At 45.8% G+C, this 24,745-nt stretch overlaps 1 protein-coding gene across 1 annotated transcript in view; it reads left to right on the top strand.

Moving 5' to 3' along the window:
- SHISA3 (shisa family member 3) overlaps positions 1 to 19,601 on the top strand; it is a 74,892-nt gene extending 55,291 nt beyond the window's left edge. The window contains exon 2 of the mRNA XM_086949566.1: positions 19,159 to 19,601. Coding sequence (XP_086805692.1) covers positions 19,159 to 19,601 — 443 coding nt within the window. The remainder of the gene's footprint in view (positions 1 to 19,158) is intronic.
- Positions 19,602 to 24,745: the final 5,144 nt, after the last annotated feature.

Genomic DNA, 24,745 nt, shown 5'->3' with positions numbered 1-24,745 from the left:
GTGAATTTCTAAGGTTTTTTAAATTCTATTTGCGAAATTATTACATCTCTGTAACATTTAGGTTTTTATTGCGAACTTCTAAGGTTTTTTAAATTCTATTTGCTAACTATAACGTCTCATTAATCTTTGTTTTTTTGTGAATTTCTAAGGTTTTTTCAATTAGCAATCATGTTTGCAGAGTGGTGGAGATAAGGGCTGGGCCTCCTACCAGCTCTCAGGAATTCCGCTGCTTAGGAATCAGAGGTGGTACCAGGTGGGCTTCTTGGAGCCAAGGGGACTTTATCCCCCAGCTAGTAGTGTACCCGGAGGCACATTTGCAGAGTGGTGGAGAAAGGGGGTGTGGCCTCAGACAAATTCTCAGCAATCCTGCTGTGTGAAACTTACTGGAGGTAACAGGTGGGGTACTTGGCCCCAATGACTTCTTTGGGGGCCACCTACCCCTCCTACTACCTCCAGTATGTCCATACAACAGGATTGCTGAGTTCTGATAGCAGGCCACGCCCCCTTTTCCACCACTCTGCAAATGTGCCTTCTATTGCGCTCTTGGTTGGGGGATGAAGTCCCCTTCACTACTGAGGGTCCTCAGAGGCCAACTAGCCCTCCTGTTACCTCCAGTAAGCCCCAAACATCTGGATTGATGAGAGGTGGTCAGAGGCCATGCCCCCTTTCCCACTCTGCAAACAGGCGTCCTGGTGCACTGCTGCTTGGGGAATGAAGTCCACTTTAGTCCTGGGGCCCTCAGGACGCAAGGGGACCTCATGGCCCCACCAGCAGTGCCCAAGAGGCTCCCATTTTTAAAATATCCTCGAGTGGGCCCCGGGGCAGTGTGGGGGTCATTTTTGAATATTAGCCCAACTGAGGTGGCAGTCCCCTGGGCAGCATGCAGGGGCCAAAGCCCTCTCACACCTCAATAGGTGGTGGTCCCTGGGGCTGCGGGGGGCCGCGTGCCAACCGCATTGCGCACTATTAGCCCGGGGAGATGGTGGTCCCTGGGGCTGCTTGCGGGGGGCTGGAGCACCCCCCACACATTCTAATTAAAAATAGCCCCTTAGAGGTGTCAGTGAATGTTTATGTCACTGTTTCTAGCTCTTTAATGGATGCTTCTTTTCAAAAGCCCTGGGAAAGAGAGGAGATGAGTTGAACTAGAGGACCAAGTTATGCCCTGAATGCCCCGGCACATTGGCCAGAAGGATGTGAAGGGGACCCCAATATTGAGACGCCTGGCATGGTATCAGGTTTGCATCAGAGCAGGGCCTGGCTCCCCATTTGAGGTGGTTTAATTTCACAAAAGAGCCCTTAGTTTCTTCAAGGTGCTAGATCATGTGGTGCAGGCAAGACCTGTTATGGGGCAGTGAATTCGCCTACAATTCTTTTTATCTTTTGTAGCGACCCTGGTTTGGAGTGGTAATGCACTGTAAATATGTCATCAATGCAAGATTATTGTTCTGATGTAAGATTATAATAATTGTGTCTTTTTCATAATTAGTTAGATGCAATAAATATGGCCTGAATATGGCCTGAAATAATTCTCTGAACCAAAAACCAAGGTCTGGGGTCACTTCTTTCTGTGTTACTTGCATTGGTGTGCTCCCCTGGACTCATTCCATTCCTAAGGTCAGCTGAGACCACCCACCTTTAAATGAAACCACTTAAACCCATCCTATCCATTATGCACCCACAGGGCCATCTTTTAAATGTCATCAGTTCTGTGGGGGAGATGAATTGATTGTTAGCAGCAGCTTTTGCAAGAACAACCAGAGAGCATGCTCTGTTGGTTTGTAAAAGATAGATGTTAATCCCACTCTGTGTAGATGGCCTGAAGGAGCTCATAACTGGGTGAAACACGTTGGCTGCGTAAAGTCTTTTCCTTTGCATAAAAAATGAAATTTGAAAAAAGAACAGTATAAATCAAGGATAACACCTTTCGATTCATCCCTTTTCTAAAACAAATAGCATTTGGCAGATACATATTGCTTGTTTTAAAGTTGCATTTAAATTGTGTGTTCTAAAAATTCTATATAATTTATGGTTCAAATTGGTGGCGAACCATTTTGAAATGAGCAACGCCTGATTATTGTACTGCAAACAAAGAGAGCACACGTGGTTTGTGTGACAAATGGGCCCCCTAGTTGCAATTATATGTTAAGTCTGAAATGTACTCCAAACATAGGGGGAAATTTCCATGAGCAGATTTCTGATAAACTCTGAGCACAAAATCCTCATGAACCTTTATGAAGCAAAGCAAACAATAACTGCCTTAGAAGCTCTTTGTTTAAAGAGCATAGAGTAATGCAAAAGGGTTTCATGCTGGATGCAAAGCTGATACTGAGAGCGTAAAGGTGTTGGCTGTTGTCACGATATGCTGAATGGTGGAGATATCTGTGCTTTAGGCTGCTGGATTTCTCAAAGGATTTCAACACTGTCAACCACGGGGTTTTGTTAAACACCTATCAGGCTATCATGAGTTTAGGAGCTGATTGCTGTCTTGACTCTCTTCTTAATGATTATTTGGTCCCCTTTGTGAGGAAGGACTTACTGTCCTATGTACCATTGAGTGCACGAGTCTCTAGGAAATTCAGAATTTACTTTGTATGTGTGCATTTGACTGTTATTTGCACCCTTGGCCATTTCGTTGTTGGCCTTGCATGCGAAGTCCCAGGGTTTGTTTGTTTTATTGCTTATTCATTATAAAAACGTATGTGAAGTGGTCATGGGGATTAACCAGCATCTCTCCTACTTTAGATCAACATTTGCCTTTCGCTTAGAGTTTTCTGCCTTGCTCCTCAAGCTTTTGTGTGATTCCGGCTTGACTTAGCGAATAACTTCCTTGGTTGCCTGTCTCAAGATACTCTTGTAACTCTGAAGACAATCCTTCACACTATAGCCAGGCTTCTTGCAGTTGCCAGAGATGGAAACTAGGACCATGGTGGCAACCATGGCCTTTCCTTTATTAAACAATGTGTTGAGAAAAAGGACAACAGTCTGCACTCCCCCTTAAGTCTGCACATTCGGATGCAAGACATTTCAGTTGGTAGTTTTTCGTGAGGTTGAAGGTTGTGGTTATAACACACATGGATACACTAAAATGTCTGTCTGAAAACCTCTGAAAGTGCTACCAATGTAGTGGAATTTTGGTAAGTTTACTATACTAAAGTAATTTCAAACATGGCTGCCATGAAGATAAGGCAGTAAAAGAATCATTAGGACAACAAGCAGTGCTGTTATTGGACGGGCATAGGTGACCAGCAGCGAGGAGAACCAGTATGCCAAGTTGATTCAAGGTAAATATTATAAAACACACAAACATCGAGTTTTGCATTTCCAATTAAAAAAAAGGACAAGAAGCACATTTTTCTTTCCTTGTCCTGTAGCAAGTGTCTTTTTTCTTTAGGCTTAGGCGTATTATGTACCCTGCAGGAGAAGGAACCAGCTTTGCATCTGAGAGAGTCCTCCGCATCACATAGTCGAGGAAGGAAAGGTACACTGTACTGTCAGTTGTCTACCAGTGTAATGATTGTACTCTATTATACATACTTCAGGAGCGGCCTTCTATGGTTCTTTTTAACCCCCAGCCTTGTGCTTTTAGCACAGGAGGGGCCTGAAAGAAACACATAATCATCTTCAGAGGGGGCCCTCTCCAACTACTCTTAGGTCACTCGAAGGAAATGATAGTGTTCCTAGTTAGATGTGTTATCTTACTTAGACAAAGTAAAAAAAACCACATGGAAGATTAAAAACATAACTTGTGTATATATAGGTCCATTACTCATCTTGCTTTCCATGGAACACTTGCCGCTAATTATTAGCACCCAATTTAATATTATACTTTCCTCAACCACAAAAGGATGATAGGCTGAGACTAAGCTAACCTGTGAGGTGCGGGTTCCACAGAGATCACAGCACTGAATTTGTAGCCGTATCAGGGTATATAGAGTTATTCAAACCGTGCCCCAGTTATGCACACATTTCCAAGAATTCCCGAAGTCACAGTACAACTCGGTCATCATTCCCGAATGCAAAGGGGAAACCAAATATATGTCACTGGGACAAGGAAATCCAAATAAACTGTTGCAAATACAAAATTATGTCCTGTGTCCACACAAGAAGAACAAGTTGAAAAGAGTTATCCAAGTAAACAACAACTGGAGTAGGTGACCAGCTTCCCCTATCTGGGAATACAGTTCATTACCGCGCTGAACTGAAAAACACATTTTACAAAATTTTCTGAGAAAGCGGCTATTCCAGCTAGAGTTGGTGCCAAGTGTGCACATCACTTTGTTTGAGACTCATTTAAACAATTGCCAAATTCTGCAGAGTGACCCCATGATTGTATACCGTCCAGAAATATTACCCGTCCCAGCCCTCCCCAAAAATCTGGGAGTGACATAGAGAGCTCTGTAGAAGAAGATACTGCACCTTCCATATGTATATCCTACTCCCCAATTTCATAGCATCAGTGGTGTAACGAAACTTGAGGGGGCCCCCCTGCAAACTACATGGAGGGGGCCCCCCTCCCATCCTCAGTGCCAGTCTAGACCGCTCAGGTCAGCGACCCGCCATTCTGCAGGGGATGCGGGGCGATTGTTACGCCACTGTCACCAATACAGCCGTTATAAGTAACACAGGATGGTGGAGTTAAAAGTTGGGCTTAGTCTGCCAGCAGGCTATCATAGGTGGTGGTCCATTTCTTACAGGGTCTCTGCCATCAGTACGCTGGGGAAGTTTGCCAAAGTTTAGGTGGGTTTCCTGATGCAGACTCCTGTCATGATATACAACATCGGGCCCACTCATCGTTGAGTTTTGACAAAAGTGCATCCACTGCTCCTTCTGGTTTCCGTTTTAAAACATTAGACAAAGCGACAATGCAGTATTTCAAAAGCAGATGTAACTACAAAGAGCACATTTTCCTAATACATTTTTATTAGTAGACAATAGCAATCTTAAGAGGCATTGCATAGCTTCATACATACTGTGACCCCAATTCCATCACAGTCTCTCTCTCTCTCTCTCTCTCTCTCTCTCTCTCTCTCTCTCTCTCTCTCAATGAGTCAGTCTCTCTTGCTCAGTCAGTCAGTCCGTCTCTTTGTCTCTCTGTCATTCAGTCTCTCTCAGTCAGTCAGTCTGTCAGTTTCTCTCTCTCTCTCTGTCAGTCAGTCATTCGGTCTCTCTCTGTCAGTCTCTCTATCTCTCTGTCAGTTTCTCAGCCAGTCTGTCTCTCCGTCAGTATTCAGACTCCGTGTCAGTCAGTCTCCACTCTCTCTCCACTCTCTCCCCTCTCTCCACTCTCTCACTCTTTCCACTCTCTCTCTCCACTCTCTCTCTCTCCACTCTCTCTCGCTCTCCACTCTCTCTCGCTCTCCACTCACTCTCTCCACTCACTCTCTCTCCACTCTCTCTCTCTCCACTCTCTCTCTCTCCACTCTCTCTCTCCACTCGCTCTCTCTCCACTCTCTCTCTACTCACTTGACTCTCTCTCTCCACTGTCTCTCTCTACACTCACTCCACTCTCTCTACACTCACTCCACTCTCTCTACACTCACTCCACTCTCTCTACACTCACTCCTCTCTCACCACCCTCGCTCTCCACTCTCGCTCTCCACTCTCGCTCTCCACTCTCCCCTCTCTCTCCCCTATCTCTCCACCCTCTCTCTCCCTCTCTCCACTCTCTCTCTCGCTCCACTCCCTCTCTCGCTCCACTCTCTCTCTCGCTCCACTCTCTCTCTCGCTCTACTCTCTCTTTCACTCCACTCTCTCTCTCACTCCACTCTCTCTCACAAAGTAGTGTGCGTTGCCATGGGCATCCGCAGAAGTGTTTCCAGGGGGGGGGGCACATTTTTTACTTCATCACCATCCCCCTTGCACCCTTCTCCCCTCTGCCTTGCACCCTTCTCCCCTCTGCCTTGCACCCTTCTCCTCTCTACCTTGCACCCTTCTCCTCTCTGCCTTGCACCCTTCTCCTCTCTGCCTTGCACCCTTCTCCTCTCTGCCTTGCACCCTTCTCCCCTCTGCCTTGCACCCTTCTCCTCTCTGCCTTGCACCCATCTCCTCTCCGCCTTGCGCCCTTCTCCTCCCCGCCTTGTACCCTTCTCCTCTCCGCCTTGCATCCTTCTCCTCTCTACCTTGCACCATTCTCCTCTCTACCTTGCACCCTTCTCCCCTCTGCCTTGCACCATTTTCGCCCCCCATGGCCCCCCCTGCGGATGCCCACATGGTGCTTCTAACAAGAGTGCTTACCTGAGGGCACCATTTTGCTGCCTCATCCCTTCTCATATGAGCTTTGCCCTGGAGAATGCTCTCTCTGGGGGCCCCACTCCCACCCTTGTCATGGTCCCGAGCAGTGCTCTATGCTGCCTCCTGCTCTCTCTCTAGGGCTCCCACCATGTCCTTGTCAGCATAGCTGCCAAGGTTTCAGGTTGCTATGTGTGACATTATTATAATGTCAGTGTAACTATGAGTGACATTCCAATAACTATGAGTGACACTTTCTCCAGAACAAAATCAAGAAATGGAAACGATGGAAACAAATAAATATTAGGAAATGACACCCATTAGAGCAACAGTAAACTCTAAGAAGATGTTATAATGGCCAGAAAGCACCAGAAATGGAAGGGCACACACACAGGTAGGGGTCACAATTCGGCGGCAAAGTGTAATTTTTTTCAAAATTGAGCAATTTAATAAAAATCAATTTGCTGATTACAGTACGGCGTCACCAGCTATCATTAACCTGTGGCTAAGAGAGTAAGTAGCATGGCTATTCTGAGCACATAACATTACAGTACAATGAGGCATGATTGGGAGGGGGTTAGGACACGCCCCAGGAGAAAAGGCTGACTGAGGTACACATAGCCTACCTATGAGGTTGTATTGTTTAAAAAAGACATTTTAGGGGACACGGACTTGCAGTAATAAATCCAAAGTTCATCGTCCGACACAGTTTGCAGGGCTCTTTGTGAACTTGCCTTGCCACCTTGCACTAACCCCTGGCTAGAATCGTAGACCTGCTCTTCATCTCTCCCACGGAAGCACCAAAATTAAATATGCCTGCAATGATCATCCCCGAGCCAGAACCCCTCTTTGCACCTGGCTGGGAATAACCCCTGCAATTAGGCCCTACGTCGCTCCCCACTCCTGGCTGTGCACCACTGAATGCTGCTGGTGCCTGTCCTGGGGAGCTGCGGCGCACGACTGCTGCTGTGCCTGTCCTAAGTTATTCGGCCTCATGGAAGCCATAGTGAAGGGACTGGCACTTGCTAAAACAGTATTAACATAAATATGTTGCACACCAAAATAACATTATTTTGATAGTGTAAGTGACTGTTATGGCGAGTTCACTTACAGTTGACAGTTCGTCTTCGCCCTCTTCTCTTCCCAGGCTAAGGCAGCGCCGTGACTCTGCACCAGGTTCTCTTCTAAGTTGTCTTGACTATTGGCGGGCCGGGCGGCTGCTTGGCCTGGCTCCTTGGTGTGGGCGGGCTATGCGCGCCCCTGGCCCTTGATGCCACACCTTGTGTTTGCGGATTGCGCATGTGCTGACATTGACAAATGTAATGAGGGAAGGGCATCATTGGTCACCTCTTCTCGCCAGCCAGTCCTACCCCACCCAGCACGCGCATACGCGGCGGAAATCGCAAATGAAAGTGAAAGAAGAATTTCTGGAGTAAACAAGTCCGTCCCCGTCCCGCCGCCTGATTCATCAATTTGATTCGGCACCAGCACCACCATTGGATATATAAATTTTATTTGCATCAGAGTGGCGTGCACTGCCACTGCCACACTGCCGTGTACCACCCTGCTGGCTGGCCTTGCCTCGGTCACGGTGCCTCCCCTGCCTGCATCAGACAGACGGCCGGGCCCCGCCCCCCCCCCCCGAAATTCGGACTTGACTGTCACACTCGAGTCGGTGTGGTCGGGCCCGGGGGCCCCCAGCCCGCCCGCCTCGTCTTCCCTCACAGTCACAGTAGTCAAGAAGTCACTCACTCACTGCTGACGGCCAGGGCCCCGGCGGCCGGCCGGCCCGCGCCCCGCACCATAAAAGATGAAAGTCCCAGTCAGCCTGAGACTCGCAGGGGCCCCCTGGCCCGGCCCTGTCGGGGCCCCCAACGCCATGCGCCGCCACCATTTCAATCTCCGGCCGGCCCACGCTGCTCATTTTGTCACAGCCAGCCCTTAGCCCTACTACTGTGTGCGCAAGCAGCATGTTACGTGAGGGGCCCCTGGGGGCACCCCGGAGCCAGTGGCCCTCGCGTGGCCCCCCCGCAATGCGGGGGCTGCGGGGCCTTGTGTTACGCCCCTGCATAGCATCTAATTCCACTATTTGTGACATGAGAAAGGATGATTGGTATGTAAATATCAATATTGGACAAATGCACGAATGCAAAAAGTACAATAAATTGGGACATAAATAAATAAATAAATCCATCCAGAAAAATGCTGAGCACAGGTGAGACAGCCCAGACATTCTGGCTTTTACCAACATCAGTTCCTAAATTCTCCTCCACACCCTCCTTCAGCATGAAGTTTTGTAGGCTGTTCTGGCATGACATAAGTATTCCTTATGAAAGAGATTCTGTTGCATCGAACATCCTCAAGGTAATTCTCATTCAAAGGGCCACTTAAAATGTACTTGCATGTTTCACTGTACTAATTCAACACTAATCCTCCATGGGTCCCAGAGTAGCGTGCTACTCGCCGAAAAAGCGCTTCGGCGCCTCGTCAGGGGAAGTAAGCGCTATATAAATGCAATTGCAATGCAATACAATACATTCTCATTTATAGACAGAACATTTTCGATTACATTCGCACAGACATAGATTTACTGGTAAAACAATACATGACACAATTGATAATGTGTGGGAATCGGGTTTCTGTGAATATGTATCACTTGTGCATCACCAAGTAAAGTGTCTTGATTTGTTTTGAACCTCTAAACATTTCTGTTTCCAGCATGCTTCAGAATTACAAAAAAAGTGCTACATTTTTGCTTTCCTTACTGCTGGATAAATACAGTTCATTTACATTTTGTTGTGTATTGCAAAACAAAAATAATCCTACATTGTCACACAATTCACTTCAAACATTCCTCTCACTTTGCAGCCAGAGAAAGAAAAGTACACACTTATCCTTATGTTGAAAGAATAAAGCAGCCTGACATTCGGCCTCTGTCTTTGAATCACTGCTAGTGTGACAAGACTACACAGAATGTAACGCGTCTTTATTTATTGCTCATACTTTTGCGACCCACAAAAATCCGCTCATGACCCCTAGTGGGTTCAACCCACAGTTTGGGAAACCCTGCACTAGTCTACCGCCTGCATGAAAAGGGTTGACAGGAACACACCAGAACCTTCTTGGGTGTTCTTCCTTCTTCTGTTTGAAACTAGAAGAACACCAGAAGGGGGCACATTAAAACATTTCCCGTCGTCCCCGTCCAGAAACAACCCCCTACACCTGCTGTCTTTGAGTCATCAGTATCACATCAAAAGCCATCCCACTTGTAATGCCGTGTGTCAACACCACACACTCTCGAGGTGCGGTGTGGCACCCACAGCACTCCCTCACCGTCCACCTTGAATGTCCTTCTCCCCATACGTTGTCATTGCGTGTTTTGAAAACGCCATTATGCTACCTGCACTAAATCATCACAGCACTAAACTGCAACACCCACGAAGAACTATAGCACTAGCCATAAACTTCACCTAAAAGCACACTGCTCTAGTAATAATCCATTCGTTATGCAGAAAGGTTACATCCTTCTAGTATTCGCACCTCACAGGCCTATTACACTCCCAAACAAGTACACAATACACCAACATAAATGCAGGAAACGAAAACAACTGCTGCAGCCACTAACAAGCTGGGACCCGAACTTCGCAAATTAGATGACCGTATGGTTTGCCAGAGTAACATCTGCATGTTGAGATGAAGTCAGGAGGACAAAAGAAATCAGAAGTAATGCCCAACTATCCCTGCTAGAGAGAGATGGAGAGAAAGTCACAGAGAGAAAGAAGGTCCTGCCTCTCATCAGGGTATTTCCCCATCTCTCAGCAAGAGCATCCTTAACCGTCATGGAAGGTTGCTGGTTCAGTCAACTTTATAGAAAACACACGTCTGGTATACCAGCAATCAAGTGTCCTCCATTCAATATGAATATACAAATAAAGTATTAGATAAAGGAGCACTGAAAAAACAGTTCATAATGAACACCTATAAATTTGTAAAAATATAAGTGCTTGAAGCCTAAGGGGCTGATTACGATGGCGGATGGATAGCCACCGCCGGCCATCGTAACCTCATTTACCTGGCGGGGGTATCGCGGCAGACGCTAAGTGCGTCCGCCGCTTTTCCGCCGGTCGGCAATCATTCCGATTGCCGGCCAGGCGAACTTGGGCAGCTAACATGATGGCAGTGCCTAGCAGGTACCGCCATCCATTTAAGGATGTGTGCGGAGAAAAGCCTTTCCATGGCAGCAGAAAGGCTGTGGGGAGTTGCTTTGGGGGCCTGTTGCGGGCCCCCGGGGGCGTGGGGGTGCACTTGGGGGGTACCCATGGTACCCCACTCTATTCCATGCACAAGGTGGCAGGCACCCCGTGGTGCCTGCCACGCTGTGCATAAAAATGCACAACATATCAATTTGACATTGCAGCGGTTGCTGCTGTAAGCAGTACCCGCCTCAATGTTAAACTGCGGAATGCGACTGCAAGGGTGGCGGTCGCATCCTAATTCACAGTGCAGGACCGCTGCATTTCTGGCGGCCGGTCCTAACACCGTGCAGAAGGCCATCCTAATTGACCCCTAAGTTTTGTTCAGAAGCCTGCGGCCGGTGCTGTGTAAGGTCAAGGATGCCGAAGACCAAGGCTGCGTAATCTTGATTCTACCTCACGGTTCTAATCCACCCATATACCCTGACTCTTTGTCTTACTCTTGCAGCTTCTTTTTCATCTCTAATTTCTCCCTCCCTCGCCGTTTAACAGTCCCAACTCTGCAAACAATTAACACCTGCTGGGAGGTGTTAAGTGTTATGGGGCTTCTTTTCTCAGCCCTCGGGTGGTCTGGAGTGCAGAGGCTGCAGGAGGACAGAGATCCTCGGGGGGAGCTCTTTCGGGTCCAGACTTGGGAACCTGATAATTCCATCCCTGGAGACACCAAAAAACATCTACTACTCTGGGCTACTTGCAATGAGGGCCTCTGTTTTCAGGATCCACCTGACATCCACAAGAAAGAAGTCACACTGGCTAGGTCACTGCTGCTCACCCATTGAACTTACTCCAACTTACCTTCATGCACAGTCCTTCCTTGACTTGCAGTATGCTGGCATTTTAACAGAACACCATCAAGCTACACGGTGTATCAAGTTGTCTGTCATATAATCAATGCATTCGATTCATTTTGAATATACTGCTCTACGCAGGCATACTAACTATGCTTCCAAAATATGTCTACTCCAAAGCCTGAACTCTACAGCCGTCCCTGTAATTTCAGAAGGGAAACTTCTAAAAAGGTACTTGCGTTAGTTAACCTTTTCAATGACACCACTCCTTGGTAATAGGGCAACAAGGAAAAAAAATACAAAATAGAAGGTGTATACCTTTGTTGTGGCATTTTATACCGTAGATAGAATCAGAAATTAGATTAAAATGATCGCACGTTGTGGGTGTCACAGTATGTACTAATCTGTACTAATTAGGACTTCCCTATATGACATTTGTGTGCCTTTGAAGCCCTGGAAAAGCACACCTACGCAGATCAAACAGAACCTGGTGGGCGGGAGGGACGCCTCAGAAAACAGAGATGAAAGAACCCACTTTCTGCTACAAAGCATTTTCAAAGACATTTTTGAGGCATCAGCTCTGAAGGAAAAAAAACAGGGAAGTCACGCCAAGCTTCCATTAATATTTAAAACTAAAAATAAACACAGTAATCCCTTTCAATATATACAGTGAGTTTAGATATAACTAGGAAATGTCTATGGTACGTTTTCGTGAAGCTTACTGTAATGGTAAGATTATATTAAAATTTTTAAAACGGTTGATTGGAAAGCACCCTGACACGATAGCTATCAAAACTGTATTCTCAGGGGCGTAGATTTTTGGGGCGGTGAATTGAGGTGTTACACCCCCCTAGTAAATCTATTTTGTGATAAATAATTGGGCATAAATTCTTTCAGTCGGGTATGGTGTGGTGTCTGTCGGATTTTACCAGGAATATTTACATACACAGACTGAAAAAGCACACACACTCATACACCCTCCCTCCCTGTTTGGAATGAGGATGAAAGAAATGTTGGTTATTTCACAATATAATGCTCTCATTTAGTCCCCCTACCAATCCGCATTACTCTCATTTCTAGTGCCCCTTAAGGACTGCTTGTCATATAATGTAAGTTAACATTATGGGGTATATTTACTAAGATTGTGTGCTGTGTTTTCATCACAAAAGTGATGCCAATCTACTCAACATTTTTTTCTCAATTTACTTTTCAGCGCAAAAGCTTGTTTTGTTATGAATGTATGTGCATGACACCTGTTACAGATATCCTTGGTGCAGTGCTTAATAAAAAAACATTTTTAAAAAAAAGCTTGTTTTGTGCTAGAAATTCACTTGAAAGTAATGTAAAACAGTGCATAGCCCTGCTTTGTATTACTTAGCGCCATGGGGGCATTCCAGATGTGCATGGACTTTCACATGCAACCATCCATGACTTTTGATGCAAAACTCTATTTACTAAAACAAAGTAGACATAATTCAGCATGAAAAAATAACACCCATTTCAAATAGGCACTATGAAGGAGAAATGCTTTAATTTCTAATCTCTCCCTACTCCTTTCTTTTCCGACTTTGCATGATTGCTGTGCTGTACAGCACACATACAAAGTGGGAAATGTTTTAAGGTTAGTCTAAGCATGATTGTATTTTGTACTGGTAGGGTATGCTTCCAGTACAAGACCTATGCTAGATTCACGCAGCCATCCTTGCACAATGGTGCAAAGGTTTGTGTGGGGTGCAAGGGTACCTGATTGTGCACGCCAGGGTGAGGGGACAAGAGTGCCATAGACCTGTAACTATGGCGCTCTCCTGCTCTCTGCTTCTCACGCAGTGCAGCATTTTTGGCTGCTGCGCTGCATGAGAATCTGATAAATAGACCCCCATGTGTCAGCGTGATTGTTGGGAAATCTGAAGCTCACACCCCCCAATCTTACTGACAAAAATACGCCCTGTGTATTCTACAGAAAAAGCTTTTTTTATGAAGGCCACACATGAGTAGTTTAGCTAGAGTCGGCATCGGAACTTCACACCTGCAATCTTTGTGGCCATACTATAGAATCAGCAAAGCATTTTATCTGTGCACTGTCTGCTCTACAACTATGGTCACAAACAATTCTAAACAAGGGAGAAGATGCGGATAACCTTTTGTTATATCCTGCATTTCTTAAATGAATTATGACATTTACTTAGTATTTTTTTTAAGTCTCTTCACAATGGTAAATTCAAATGTCGTTTTGTCTTTTATTGGTATGCGTCTAACAATGATTTTTTTTCTGCTTTTGGTTTTATTTTAAACCTTAACATTTAATTAACTAAATTTAAATAACTGCAAACAACTATTTCAATCTAGTAGGTTTTTTACAGTGGAGGTTTCTTTGGGTGTCTAGCTTTGCCAAGGCATATTCTGAGGACCTCATTTTCCGAGGGTATGGTCATTTTAAGGCAACCTTTCTTTTATTAGAATTTAGACTCCCTTTTGCAGATGGTCAGGCAGAAAACCTTACTGTGTAGCAGTGAATAAAGCACAAACCTGTAAGTCTAACCATAAAAGATGAAGACACCAGCAGAAAAACAGGAGGGATTTTAAAATGATGGGTTCTCCTTCCCGGTATCTCAAATAATTAATGGCATGGGCGTTGCAAGCAATCATATTTTGGTCGGAGACCGTTTTATGAGTTACACAGTGTTATTAAACAGATTCCTTTAACAGGCAAAAAACTTCAGAAACTAAGGCAACAATCTTACTGAATGAAGTATCAGATATATATAACTGACACTATCTACAACCGCTCTGTGGCCACAAACGACAGAAATGAGGACTAATACATACTTTAGTTGCACCGACCCAGCTAACAGACTATGTCTCATCAAAGACCCCTGACACTTGAAAGTAACATCCTAAATATCTATCGCCCCATTCCCCCTTACCCAGCGACCCAGTTAAAATGAGCATATAACAGGAGCCGAAAGGCAACACGGAACAGCTCCACTTATTCAGTGGGCCTACCCCACACCTGGCTGGAGTAGAGCATCTGGCAACCTACCATAATCAACATCAAGACTATTTGTCCAATGACTGGAGGCAAAGCGGGACGATAACCAGCTATAATCAACAACAGTTGATAAGCTACCGGGGCCAAAGCGCTCCAACAAGCAAGTCCCTATCAGACCACTCGAGCCACATCCAAGGCACAATCAGACCCCCTTTCTTCCAATGCCAATGGACGTCGAAGTCTCTCTTCCTCCGATCTGGGGAAGCCACACACGTAGACACCAAAGACCAATGTGAATTGATGTTTATCCCACACTACATCCCAAAGGGCACCCACGATATACTAAACAGAGGCAACTTGCAACACCTGCTCCAACAATGAAGGACCTGAGTTCGGCCGAACTAAATCGCTCTAAAGTTTTCCCAGATTCCAGGTAAAGGATCGTCGTATGCCACAAAAACCACATGGCAAAGAGCTGAGCTCAGAGAGGCTATCCTGAGGGAATCAATCACCTTTGAGGATTGGGGTATTGAGCTGTTGAAAATGTATCCACTAAAATATCCCTATGTCTTAGTGCCACCGGAGCCCACCAGGCTGCACAGAAGCATCCTGAGAGGGGGACAAGGCCCTACCCACGAGTGGCTCCCAAGTGCATCCACAGCTGCAAACTCATTAGAAGTATTATGTGCCCTCAACCAAAGAAATGTAATGTACAGGATAAATAGAATTCACCACGACTGGTGGAATCAGTTTGGCAACTTACAAAGGGGCTCCCGAGTGGATTATTCCTAGCCACCAAGACCCAAACCTTCCTCAAGCCCAGCCCAAGTTAATAATCACGTTGTGGAACGTGGCGGGCCTGAGGTCGAGTCTGACAAGTAAACCAGTATCGGCTTTCCTGAATAAAAGTGACAACATTTGCTTACAGGAAACCTGGGTGCCCACTCGGGAGGTCTCTCAATCTTCATCATGCAAAACGTCAAGATTGGAGTTGCACCCCTCAACCAATATTCTCTGGCCGTCCAAGGGGCGATAATCAAAGGGCTTACAATTCATCATAAAAGACTCCCCTGCTACTGATGAACTGCTACCACAACATGCAGAAAGCATCAAAACAGAGTGCACATGATGACCTCTGTAGATACCTAGAAGCCATTCTTCTGGACCACGCGTCACATGAAGTCCTGCCTACAGGTGACTTCAACATCAGGGACTTGGAAATGTCAGCATCTCTGACAGTAAAGCTAAGATCGTTCAAAAATAAACAATCTACTGAAAACCATCAAATTAATCTCTGCCAAACAAGCTCTTAAGTCTCAGGCTCCCCACCTTAAGCTCCCCCCCCCACCCCCCACACTTTCAACTACACCTTCCTTTCTGAATCGCTAGCGATTCAGAAATCACACTAACTTAGAGATTCTCAGCAGGTGCGAAAGCGATCATAATTCCCTGACTTTAACCTTAAACTTAGAATCTCCCATGGCACCCAAATACTATGCAGTGGGCTCCTCTACATGGGTCAAAGCAACACAACACGTCAGGTGGATTTAATGAAGGCCAACAGACACCTCAGCGGTGTTCAAGGGACTTCTCAAGGTAACCTCGGTGTCCACTGCCAGTAATCTGGGTGTCATGCAAAACATGTGTGGTGGACTGACCACTAACCTTATGGATTCTCTACAAGCTTTTGGGGTTGCAGGCAACAGCGACAGAGAGAGAGCAGACCAACCAACAGCACAACAAGGTTATTATTACTTCACTAAGAATGTTAAGAACGTCTTTGCACATTCACAAATGAAAGCCCACCATCAAAACTGCAATGGACATCATTAAACTGTGCAAAGAACATAAAAAAACAGTATGGGAAATTAAGAAAGACTCAGAAAAAAAGTAATGGCTAAAGATACACCAAATGCTTAAGGAAAGGATTCTCTCCTGCTTCTGGAACTACATTAACAGATTAAAAGCTGCAAACTCAACGAGGGAAAATGGAGTCACAGATAGAGCCTGGGTGACTCATGTCACAGCGCTGTACGCTAGCAATCTAACTGCATCAAGGTACACAAATGAGCAGGGGGCCACCAACCAGCTACAAGCAACCAGCATGATTTAACCACACCAGCCTAGGTTTGCAAAATCATCAAGGCACTAAAAAATGAAGGGCGTCTGGGCCCAACGGCCTTCATGCCTGAGTCTTCAAATGTGCCCCTGAGGAATGGGCAAGTGTTGTAACTCTCCTATTCAATCAAGCCTTCCTCTGCCCAAGTCCCAGAGGCTTGGAGGGGCTCCATCCAGTGCCCCATATTCAAGAAAGAAGACCCAACAAAGCCATCCAATTACCGTCTGATAGCCTTGTTGGATTTAGAAGCAAAAACATATGCCAGACTATCATTTCAATATCTAGAGGCCTGGGCTTGGGACAACGATGTTCCTCCATTTTTCCAGGCAGGCTTCCGAACATCAACATAGATAACATCACTACGCTTGCTGTCCTAAGTCATCAAGCAGTCCAAAAAAGACAACTACCACTTCTCTGCTGTTTTATTGATTATAGCACTGCCTTTGTCAAGGTCGATCATCCCACACTTTGGAGGAAATCAAACGTGTTGAATTCCCTCAAATATCCTAGGGGCCATAGTCTCTCTTTACTTACACACATGGGTACGTGCGAAGACAGGGCCACATGCTGTCACCTCCAAAATTCACATCCAAGGCAGTCTGAAGCAAGGCTGCGTCCTTGCTTCTCTGCTCATTAATCTATAAACAGCAGATCTGGGCAGAGCCTTGACAAACCGTTGTCTGCCCCCCCACAACCAGGCCAGTCATCTACACATCCTCCAATATGCTGACGAGATCATAATAATGGATCACACCACAGTGGACATACACCGAGTAGCATCCACAAATACAAGTAAAAGAACTATATCACGATCAACCAGGACAAGAATCAAGTCATGGACTTTGGCCACCTCAAGAATAAGAAACTTCCTTCCTGGCATATGGGGGCCATGACTATTAAAACGGCACCGAAATACAACTACCTGGGGAATTGGTTTTCAGAGACCTCCAAACCCTAAGTCCACTTAGGCTCGTTAAAAAAGCAAGCCACAGTCATCACATATGAGCACACTTGCCTCGTTAAGAAATTAATAAGCGCCTCTGCCGCTCCATATCTGAAAGTCATAAATCCCTGTCTCCTTCCAGCACTACATTATGGGCACCAGGCTTTTCCTGGGGCCTGTGCTCTGAGTCTCGAACATGCACAGTTTTCAGCTCTGAAGAAAGCTTTTCAACTGCCCAGGCAACTTCATAGTTCTAGAACCCGCCTGGAATTCGGCCTATCAAATCAAATGCTAACTTATGAGGCTGACATTGGAAATACGATGTAAGCATACTGAAACACCAGCGAATTCACTCAAGACCTGCCTGAAAGACCTCTTCCAGAGCCCAGGGAATCCTTGGCATCGTCAACTACAGAAGGCAGTTGCATCTTTCCAAATCTTACTACCTGCATTAACACCCAACTTCATCTCTTTTCTGACCTGGAAGAAGGCAATCAACATGCAGTTGCACTCAACCTCATTTCAGCAAGACATTGCTTCCCTAAAGTCCTCAGACATTCTAGTCCCTTTGAATCTCTTCTATCTGATAGGGAGACCCCAGCCTTACCTCTCTGAGGCCATCAATCTTCAAGTGTGTATAGACATTATGTACATACGGTTCCTTGGTCGTCCGATAGACTTTAATCCGGTGTGGTCAACCCAGAAAATGAGGGGCCTTGCAAATTATGTAATTTTAAGCGAGAATCATGGTTACATCTCTTGTGCTGCTGATCCTCTCTTGATGCTACTCAAAAGGTCTCTACTGACCCCAATCTTCTTGATGAACGGAACCTGAACTTGTCGGGCGGCCTCTTCGATTTGCTTCTCTCGATCGGACGCAAGATCTTTATCAAGGTGTTGGAAATTCGTCAAAGAACTTAGAGCTCACCTCCGACCTCGAACTAACGACTCAACCTGTCAATTCCACTCATAGGCTCATAACGGACTATCATATTCTGAAACCCATAAAAGTCTAACCACATGATGAATGGTCTGCAGGCAATTGTATTCATCTTTCCTTCTACCAAGCCTGAGTCCGCTATCTTGCACCACCTCACTTTAATCATTTTTGCCACTTGGGTTACGGACTCGTCCGCAGGTATTGCCGAGATTATTAGCTCGCACACATGCATAAAGCACTTTTTCAGTACGGAGGAAACGATGGGGAAAACAACTCAGCCAGGGCATCTACCATCCATAGCAATTCTTTCTATATGATGCATTACATTTAAAACTAGGCTATAGCTGTAAAATCTTTACGCCACCTAATTAACGGATAAGAAATATGCACTATAGCTCACATGCAATCTCTCACCAAAATATTTGCACATGTTTGTTCGACAAGGAATGCATGGTCGCAAGTTAGTGGTTTTTAGCCAGCTGTATTAATCCTGTCGATAAGGTAATCTACCTGTTCCGCAATAGGCACACTGCACTTTCAAGAGATTCCCTTTTACCCTACCCTTTCATCAAGGGTGAACTACTGGATAAGAATTAATGTGTTTTGTTTATTATTTCTATTTTTATATACTGAACTCATGTTTATATTAACACTGTACTGCACTTTAGCTTATGGTATGGTTTGGTCTATTTAAGATGTTCCAAGCAATTGTAATGATTTTATTTAATCAATTAAATTAACTCAGACTCAAAGTATATAACTGACTATTTGAACAATTTATTATATAAAATAAATGACTGTGAAATTATTTGAATTTACACATTGATGGTATGATTTCTTTGGCTACAGGTGTACTTATTTATTTTTTCATTTAAAAAAACTATTTTTTTCTTTGCAGAGCCTGCCTACGTGCCTTTCCTTATTGTGGGTTCCATTTTTATTGCCTTTATCATTGTGGGCTCACTGGTGGCAGTTTATTGCTGCACGTGCCTGAGGCCGAAACAAACGTCGCAGCAGCCAATCCGCTTCTCCCTGCGCAGCTACCAGACGGAGACACTGCCAATGATCCTGACATCCAGCAGCATCAGGACTCCATCGAGACAGTCCAGCACCGCCACCAGCTCCAGTTCCACAGGGGGCTCTATTCGCAGGTTCTCCTTCGCCAGAACAGAGCCTGGCTGCCTGGTGCAATCATCACCCCCACCTTACACATCCACCCACACCATCCACTTGACAGCCCAGCCCGCTACCTTCCTGGTTTCTCCACAGTACTTCTCCTATCCTCTCCACACAGACTCTATGGGATCAGGAAAGAACTGCTCTGACTTTTGTCAGAGCTGAAACAGAACTAGAGGAAGGATTCGGATCACAGGGGTGGATGGTGCTTACAAATCAATTAGATTCTTACTTTCTGCTGTAGGGTTCAACATCTTAAAAACTGGATGATCTGCAATTCTCCAGAACATGTGAAAGCATTTCATGTAACATTCTTGAAGACACATATGTGACCTGACCCATGACAAAAAAACATGAAGATTGGTAACAACATGTGCACACACACACAAATTAAGGAAACTAACAAAGTAATGATTTTTAAAAAAACAGCTTCCATTTTTAAAAATGTTTTTGGACTTGAGATGATGCACAGTGCCCATTAATTCAATGAAAGTAGGTGTGAACATGCACTCAGAGTTCCAATGTTCAAAAACAATGCTCTTGCCAAGATATTTTCTCCTAGCTTTTATTTATTGCTGATGTGGGGCCACGCTATCATAACAATTTGGATCCACTGCACCTAACTTTTATATATTTTTCTAAATGAATATTGTACAAATGTAAAAAAATGTAATATAAAATGTATTTAGTAGATAATGACTAAATATTTAGTGGTTCCACAGAAATGTGTTTTATGTTAATAAAAGTGTGTGGGTGAGATTCACATTTACGGTAGCAGGTATTGCTTGTAATGAAGATATTTATAGAAGAGTATTTACGTTTATTGCGCAATTGCATAGACTAATATACAGCCAGGTTCTTTGCCTATGCTGGTCATGACCATTGAGAATAATTCTTCTCCGTGTGGATCCAATTAAATAGCAAAATCCCAAATCTGAAAGGTTGTTCTACTTCATCTCCATGGATCCATGGGAGCTGTTTCTTTAGAAATGTTCTTTATACCGCCAACACCATCATGGAGCAAGCAGGTACGGTGATCAACACAAGCAACACAACTCTGGGATGTAACATTATATATAAATAACTTTTTCATCCTCCACATACCATTTAATGTTTAGAATTGATGCAAAATCAGAACTTCTCCAAACGATGGTAGAAGGGTGGGTGAAGGACATGAGCAGGTATGGGTTGGAGCATTGTGGGGCAAACTAAACTGTTCAGCTTTTGCAGAGAAGAAGACCATAGACACAGGAATAAGTCAACAGATGGCTAATAAGAAGATTTACCTAGAGGAAGCATAAAAAGGGTTTTATGTCTTATATAGTGAGAACTAGCACATCAGTGCTCATCAGAAAACATAAATCAATCACTTGAAAAATGGCCGAGTTTTAAAGCAAGTAAAACCAGACAAGAAAAAGGGGGGCTAACAAAATGGTTTATTGTGCAATCACTATATGGAGTGATTAGGAGAAGGCAGTAATCATTTATTTATTTTATTCAAGTACTTTTCTATGGTGCAAACTAGGGTGTCAGGATGTTTTTATAGCGAAATCAAAAAGCTACATATCATATTCAAGTCACAACCAATACAACAGACACAGAGTACTACAGGAAAAATGTAAAGTGGGAACTGTCTCAAAGCGTGGAATGCTATGTACATCAATTACAAAAGTGCACAAGATTGGGGCTAGGTCATATACAACAAACGTCCTTGGGGCACGGGAAAGATACACCTTAATTTAAAGGGTATCTCTGGACAGGAGGGATTTTAGTTCTCTTTGCATCAATATATCATTATTATTTATTTATATATATATATATATATATATATATATATATATATATATATATATATATATATATATATATCCAAATGCAAGAGCCAAAACATTGGAAAGCCTCACGTTGCATGTTTAGAAGACTTCTTTAATGACACCATGTTGAAACCAAACACGGCAACTTCCGTGATTAAAATGTTCAAATTCCTCGTTGCGCCAGACACGTTTCTGGAAAGATTTCCCTTTCTCAATGGCTCGGCACTCAGGCAACACAGAAGGCAAGGTTTGCGCTGCACTTCCTGCTTGTTTTTTCAAACTTTGCTGCAGTGGGCGCGGCTTGATGTGGTGTTGCGCTCTAGTCTACGAGCGTGAACGCGATGACGCGTCACGCCGTAGACGAGAGTGTCACACGCGCTCATGCGCAAGGAGAGCTAAGCAGAAGGCGCGAAGGGTTGGAACGGCAGTTGGCGACCGGAGCAGTGCAAGTTACAGCGCTCGGCGCTCTATGTGTATACCAGTTAATCTGTAATTCAATAAAGCCGCTTCAAACCACAAGGAGACTCTGAGCATTGTGTGGGGGCGCTGGTGCAACATTACAGTGGCGACGAGGACTGGGATCACCCCACTGTCCCCGCACAGCTGATGTAGAGTCGATACCCGGAACAGCAGGACACCAACCCATGCCAAGGGAACAGGATACGTGAAGCGGCGCCAACAGTGTAACATAGAGCGTGGCAGCAGCGCACCGCCAGCACCAGACCTGAGGACCACGGGAGCCCCAGTCACTCGGCAGAGGACAGACCGCAGGCCACTGCACAGGTCAGTGCTGTCCCGGAGGCGAGGGGTCCCTCAGCCAGCACGCTGGCAACCAAAAACGCAGGCCAAGAACCTGAGGAGGGCGAGCAATCCTCCAGTCTACCGCGAGGTACAGGTGATACCGCCCCAGGCAGCCCCAGAAGCCAAGGGGACACCGCAGGTGGAGCGGGAGCCTCCAGAGCACCCGATAGCCCAAGGGCCCAAGCGGAAGCACCCAAAGACGAACCCAAGATGGCAAATCAGTCCTCCGCGTTGATGGCGCCTATTCCCTTCCTACCAAGACCAGGCGAGCCCCAGATGAAGTGGGAAGACTGGAGGGAATATTTCAGGAATTACGTAGAAGCTCTGGAAGACGAGAACGGAGGACCATACGCCCCAGCTCGGAAGAAGAGGCTGTTGCTCCACAACCTGGGCCCAGAGGGAGTGAGGGTGTTTGCCAACATCGTGCCCAAGGAACGCGACGCGACAGAAGACGACGTCTTCAAGAACGCGTTGGAAGACCTAGATAACCACTTTCGTCCAGCGGTGTGTGTATCCATAGACCGATACAATTTCCAGCAAAGGAAACAGGAAGCAGGGGAATCAATAGATGACTACGTAGCCGCGTTGCGGCATCTGGCCATCACGTGCAAATACGGAACACTGCAAGATGAGTACATAAAAGACCAGATAGTGATGCATACCACAAATAAATCAGTCCAGGATAAATTATGGGCACAGAGTGAGACATCGCTCAAGGACGTCATAGCAATGGTGAAGAAGGCTGAGATGTCGAAGCGCTGCGCTGACGCAGCCAAACGGGAAAGCACGCAGAAACAGATGGTCAACAAGATCGATGAGGCCTCATCTGCACACAAGCAAAAAGGACCATATGGAGACCAGAGGCAGGAACCTAGATGGACAGGGAAGCAAACGGGGCGATCGTCCACAGACAGCAAGTTTTCATGTTACAGGTGCGGGAGCACAGCTCACTCAGCACAGGACAAACGTTGCCCGGCGTTTCGCGCCAGATGCGCGTTCTGCGGCCTGGTCGGCCATTTTGAGAAAGTGTGCCGGAAAAAGGGGAAGAGGTCCACAGTAAAGTGTGTTGAGTCAGCACCGTCAGAAGCAGAGACAGAGGATGATCTGGAAGACGGAGACATGGTCCTGTGCATAGAAGACCAAGTACTGGATGTAACTGGGAAACGCACGGACAAGCCGCGCACAGACATGTTCATCGGTGGTGTGAAAGTACACGTCGCGGTTGACTCCGGATCGCCCTGGACAATAGTGCAGCGGTCCATATGGGAAGGAGACTTTGTACCAGTAATAGGACCTGGTCTAAGTCCACCGGACATTCGTGCCATCTCCTACACTGAAAACACCATTCCCATGATAGGCTTCCGACCGTTGAAATTTGAATTCAGGGGAAGATCGGCAACCTGCAAGTTATATGTGGCGGAAAGAGGCCCCTCTGTACTCGGTTGGAGAGATGCAGGAGACTTAGGAATCAAATTGGATCCTGGGGGCAAAGAACAAATCCTCCTAACAGAAGAACCGCAAACCACCAACAGAGAAGATTGGAAACTGATCTACCCCAAGGTCTTTGACGGAACGGTAGGGAAACTAGACAAATTTGTCCACAAAATAATGCTCAAGGAAGGGGCGACACCGGTGTCCCACAAGGTCAGGAATATCCCCATATCTACCATCGAAGCTGTGCAGCTGGAACTCCAGAGACTGGAAAGTCAAGGCATTATAGAACCAATAGACAGTTCAGAGTGGTTGGCCCCCTTAGTTGTGGCCAAGAAGCCCAACGGCAAGGTCCGTTTATGTGTGGACCTCCGCGAACTCAACAAGTGTCTCATTGTGGAAAAGTTCCCTCTACCCAGAATAGAGGAAATGTTGGCGAGAACCAAAGGTGTCACCCATTTCTCCACCATAGACCTCACGTCGGCGTACCACCAAATTGACTTGCATCCCACAAGCAGGAAATACACCTCCTTCATCACACCCTTTGGGTGCTATTAATTCCGCCGCATGCCCTTTGGCCTGGCATCAGCAGCCGCGGTCTTCCAAAAGTTGATGCATCGCTTATTCAAAGATATTCCAGGAGTCCAGTATTTCCAGGATGACATCCTGATAATGGGATCCAACCAAGAAGATCACGACGGGAAACTGACCAAGGTGCTCACTGTGCTACAAGACAAGGGCCTCACAGCGGAATGGAACAAATGCAAAATAGGGATGTCAGTCACCTACTTGGGACACGAGATTGGGAGTCATGGCATATCTCCCAAAGGACAGAACGTGAAAGCCATCAAGGAAGCCAGAGCCCCGAGAACCAAAGAAGAGGTACGGTCGTTTCTCGGAATGGCCCGAGTACTATAGTAAATTCGTGAGACACTTCGCGACCAAAACGCACAGAATGCGCCTACTCATCAGGGACATGTCAAAATTCGAATGGGACACGGAAGCTCAGAGTGAATTCGACACTGTAAAGAGAAACATCAGTGAGGCCATACCATTGCAGGGCTACGACCCCTCCAGCAACACCATACTGACCACGGAGGCCAGCGACAAGGGCCTTGGAGCGGTGCTAGCGCAGGAGAGGGCGGATGGCTCAGTGGAAACCGTCAGTTTTGCATCACGAGCCCTATCTCCCACTGAACAAAGATATAGCGTCATCGAGAAAGAAATGCTGGCGGTTACGTGGGCGATGGGCAAGTTCAGACA

Source organism: Lissotriton vulgaris, unplaced genomic scaffold (genome assembly GCF_964263255.1).
Source record: "Lissotriton vulgaris unplaced genomic scaffold, aLisVul1.2 SCAFFOLD_1706, whole genome shotgun sequence".
In the NCBI taxonomy this organism is placed as follows: domain Eukaryota; kingdom Metazoa; phylum Chordata; class Amphibia; order Caudata; family Salamandridae; genus Lissotriton; species Lissotriton vulgaris.
Note: the sequence above shows the minus strand (reverse complement) of the source record. Positions and strands in the feature narration are given on the sequence as shown.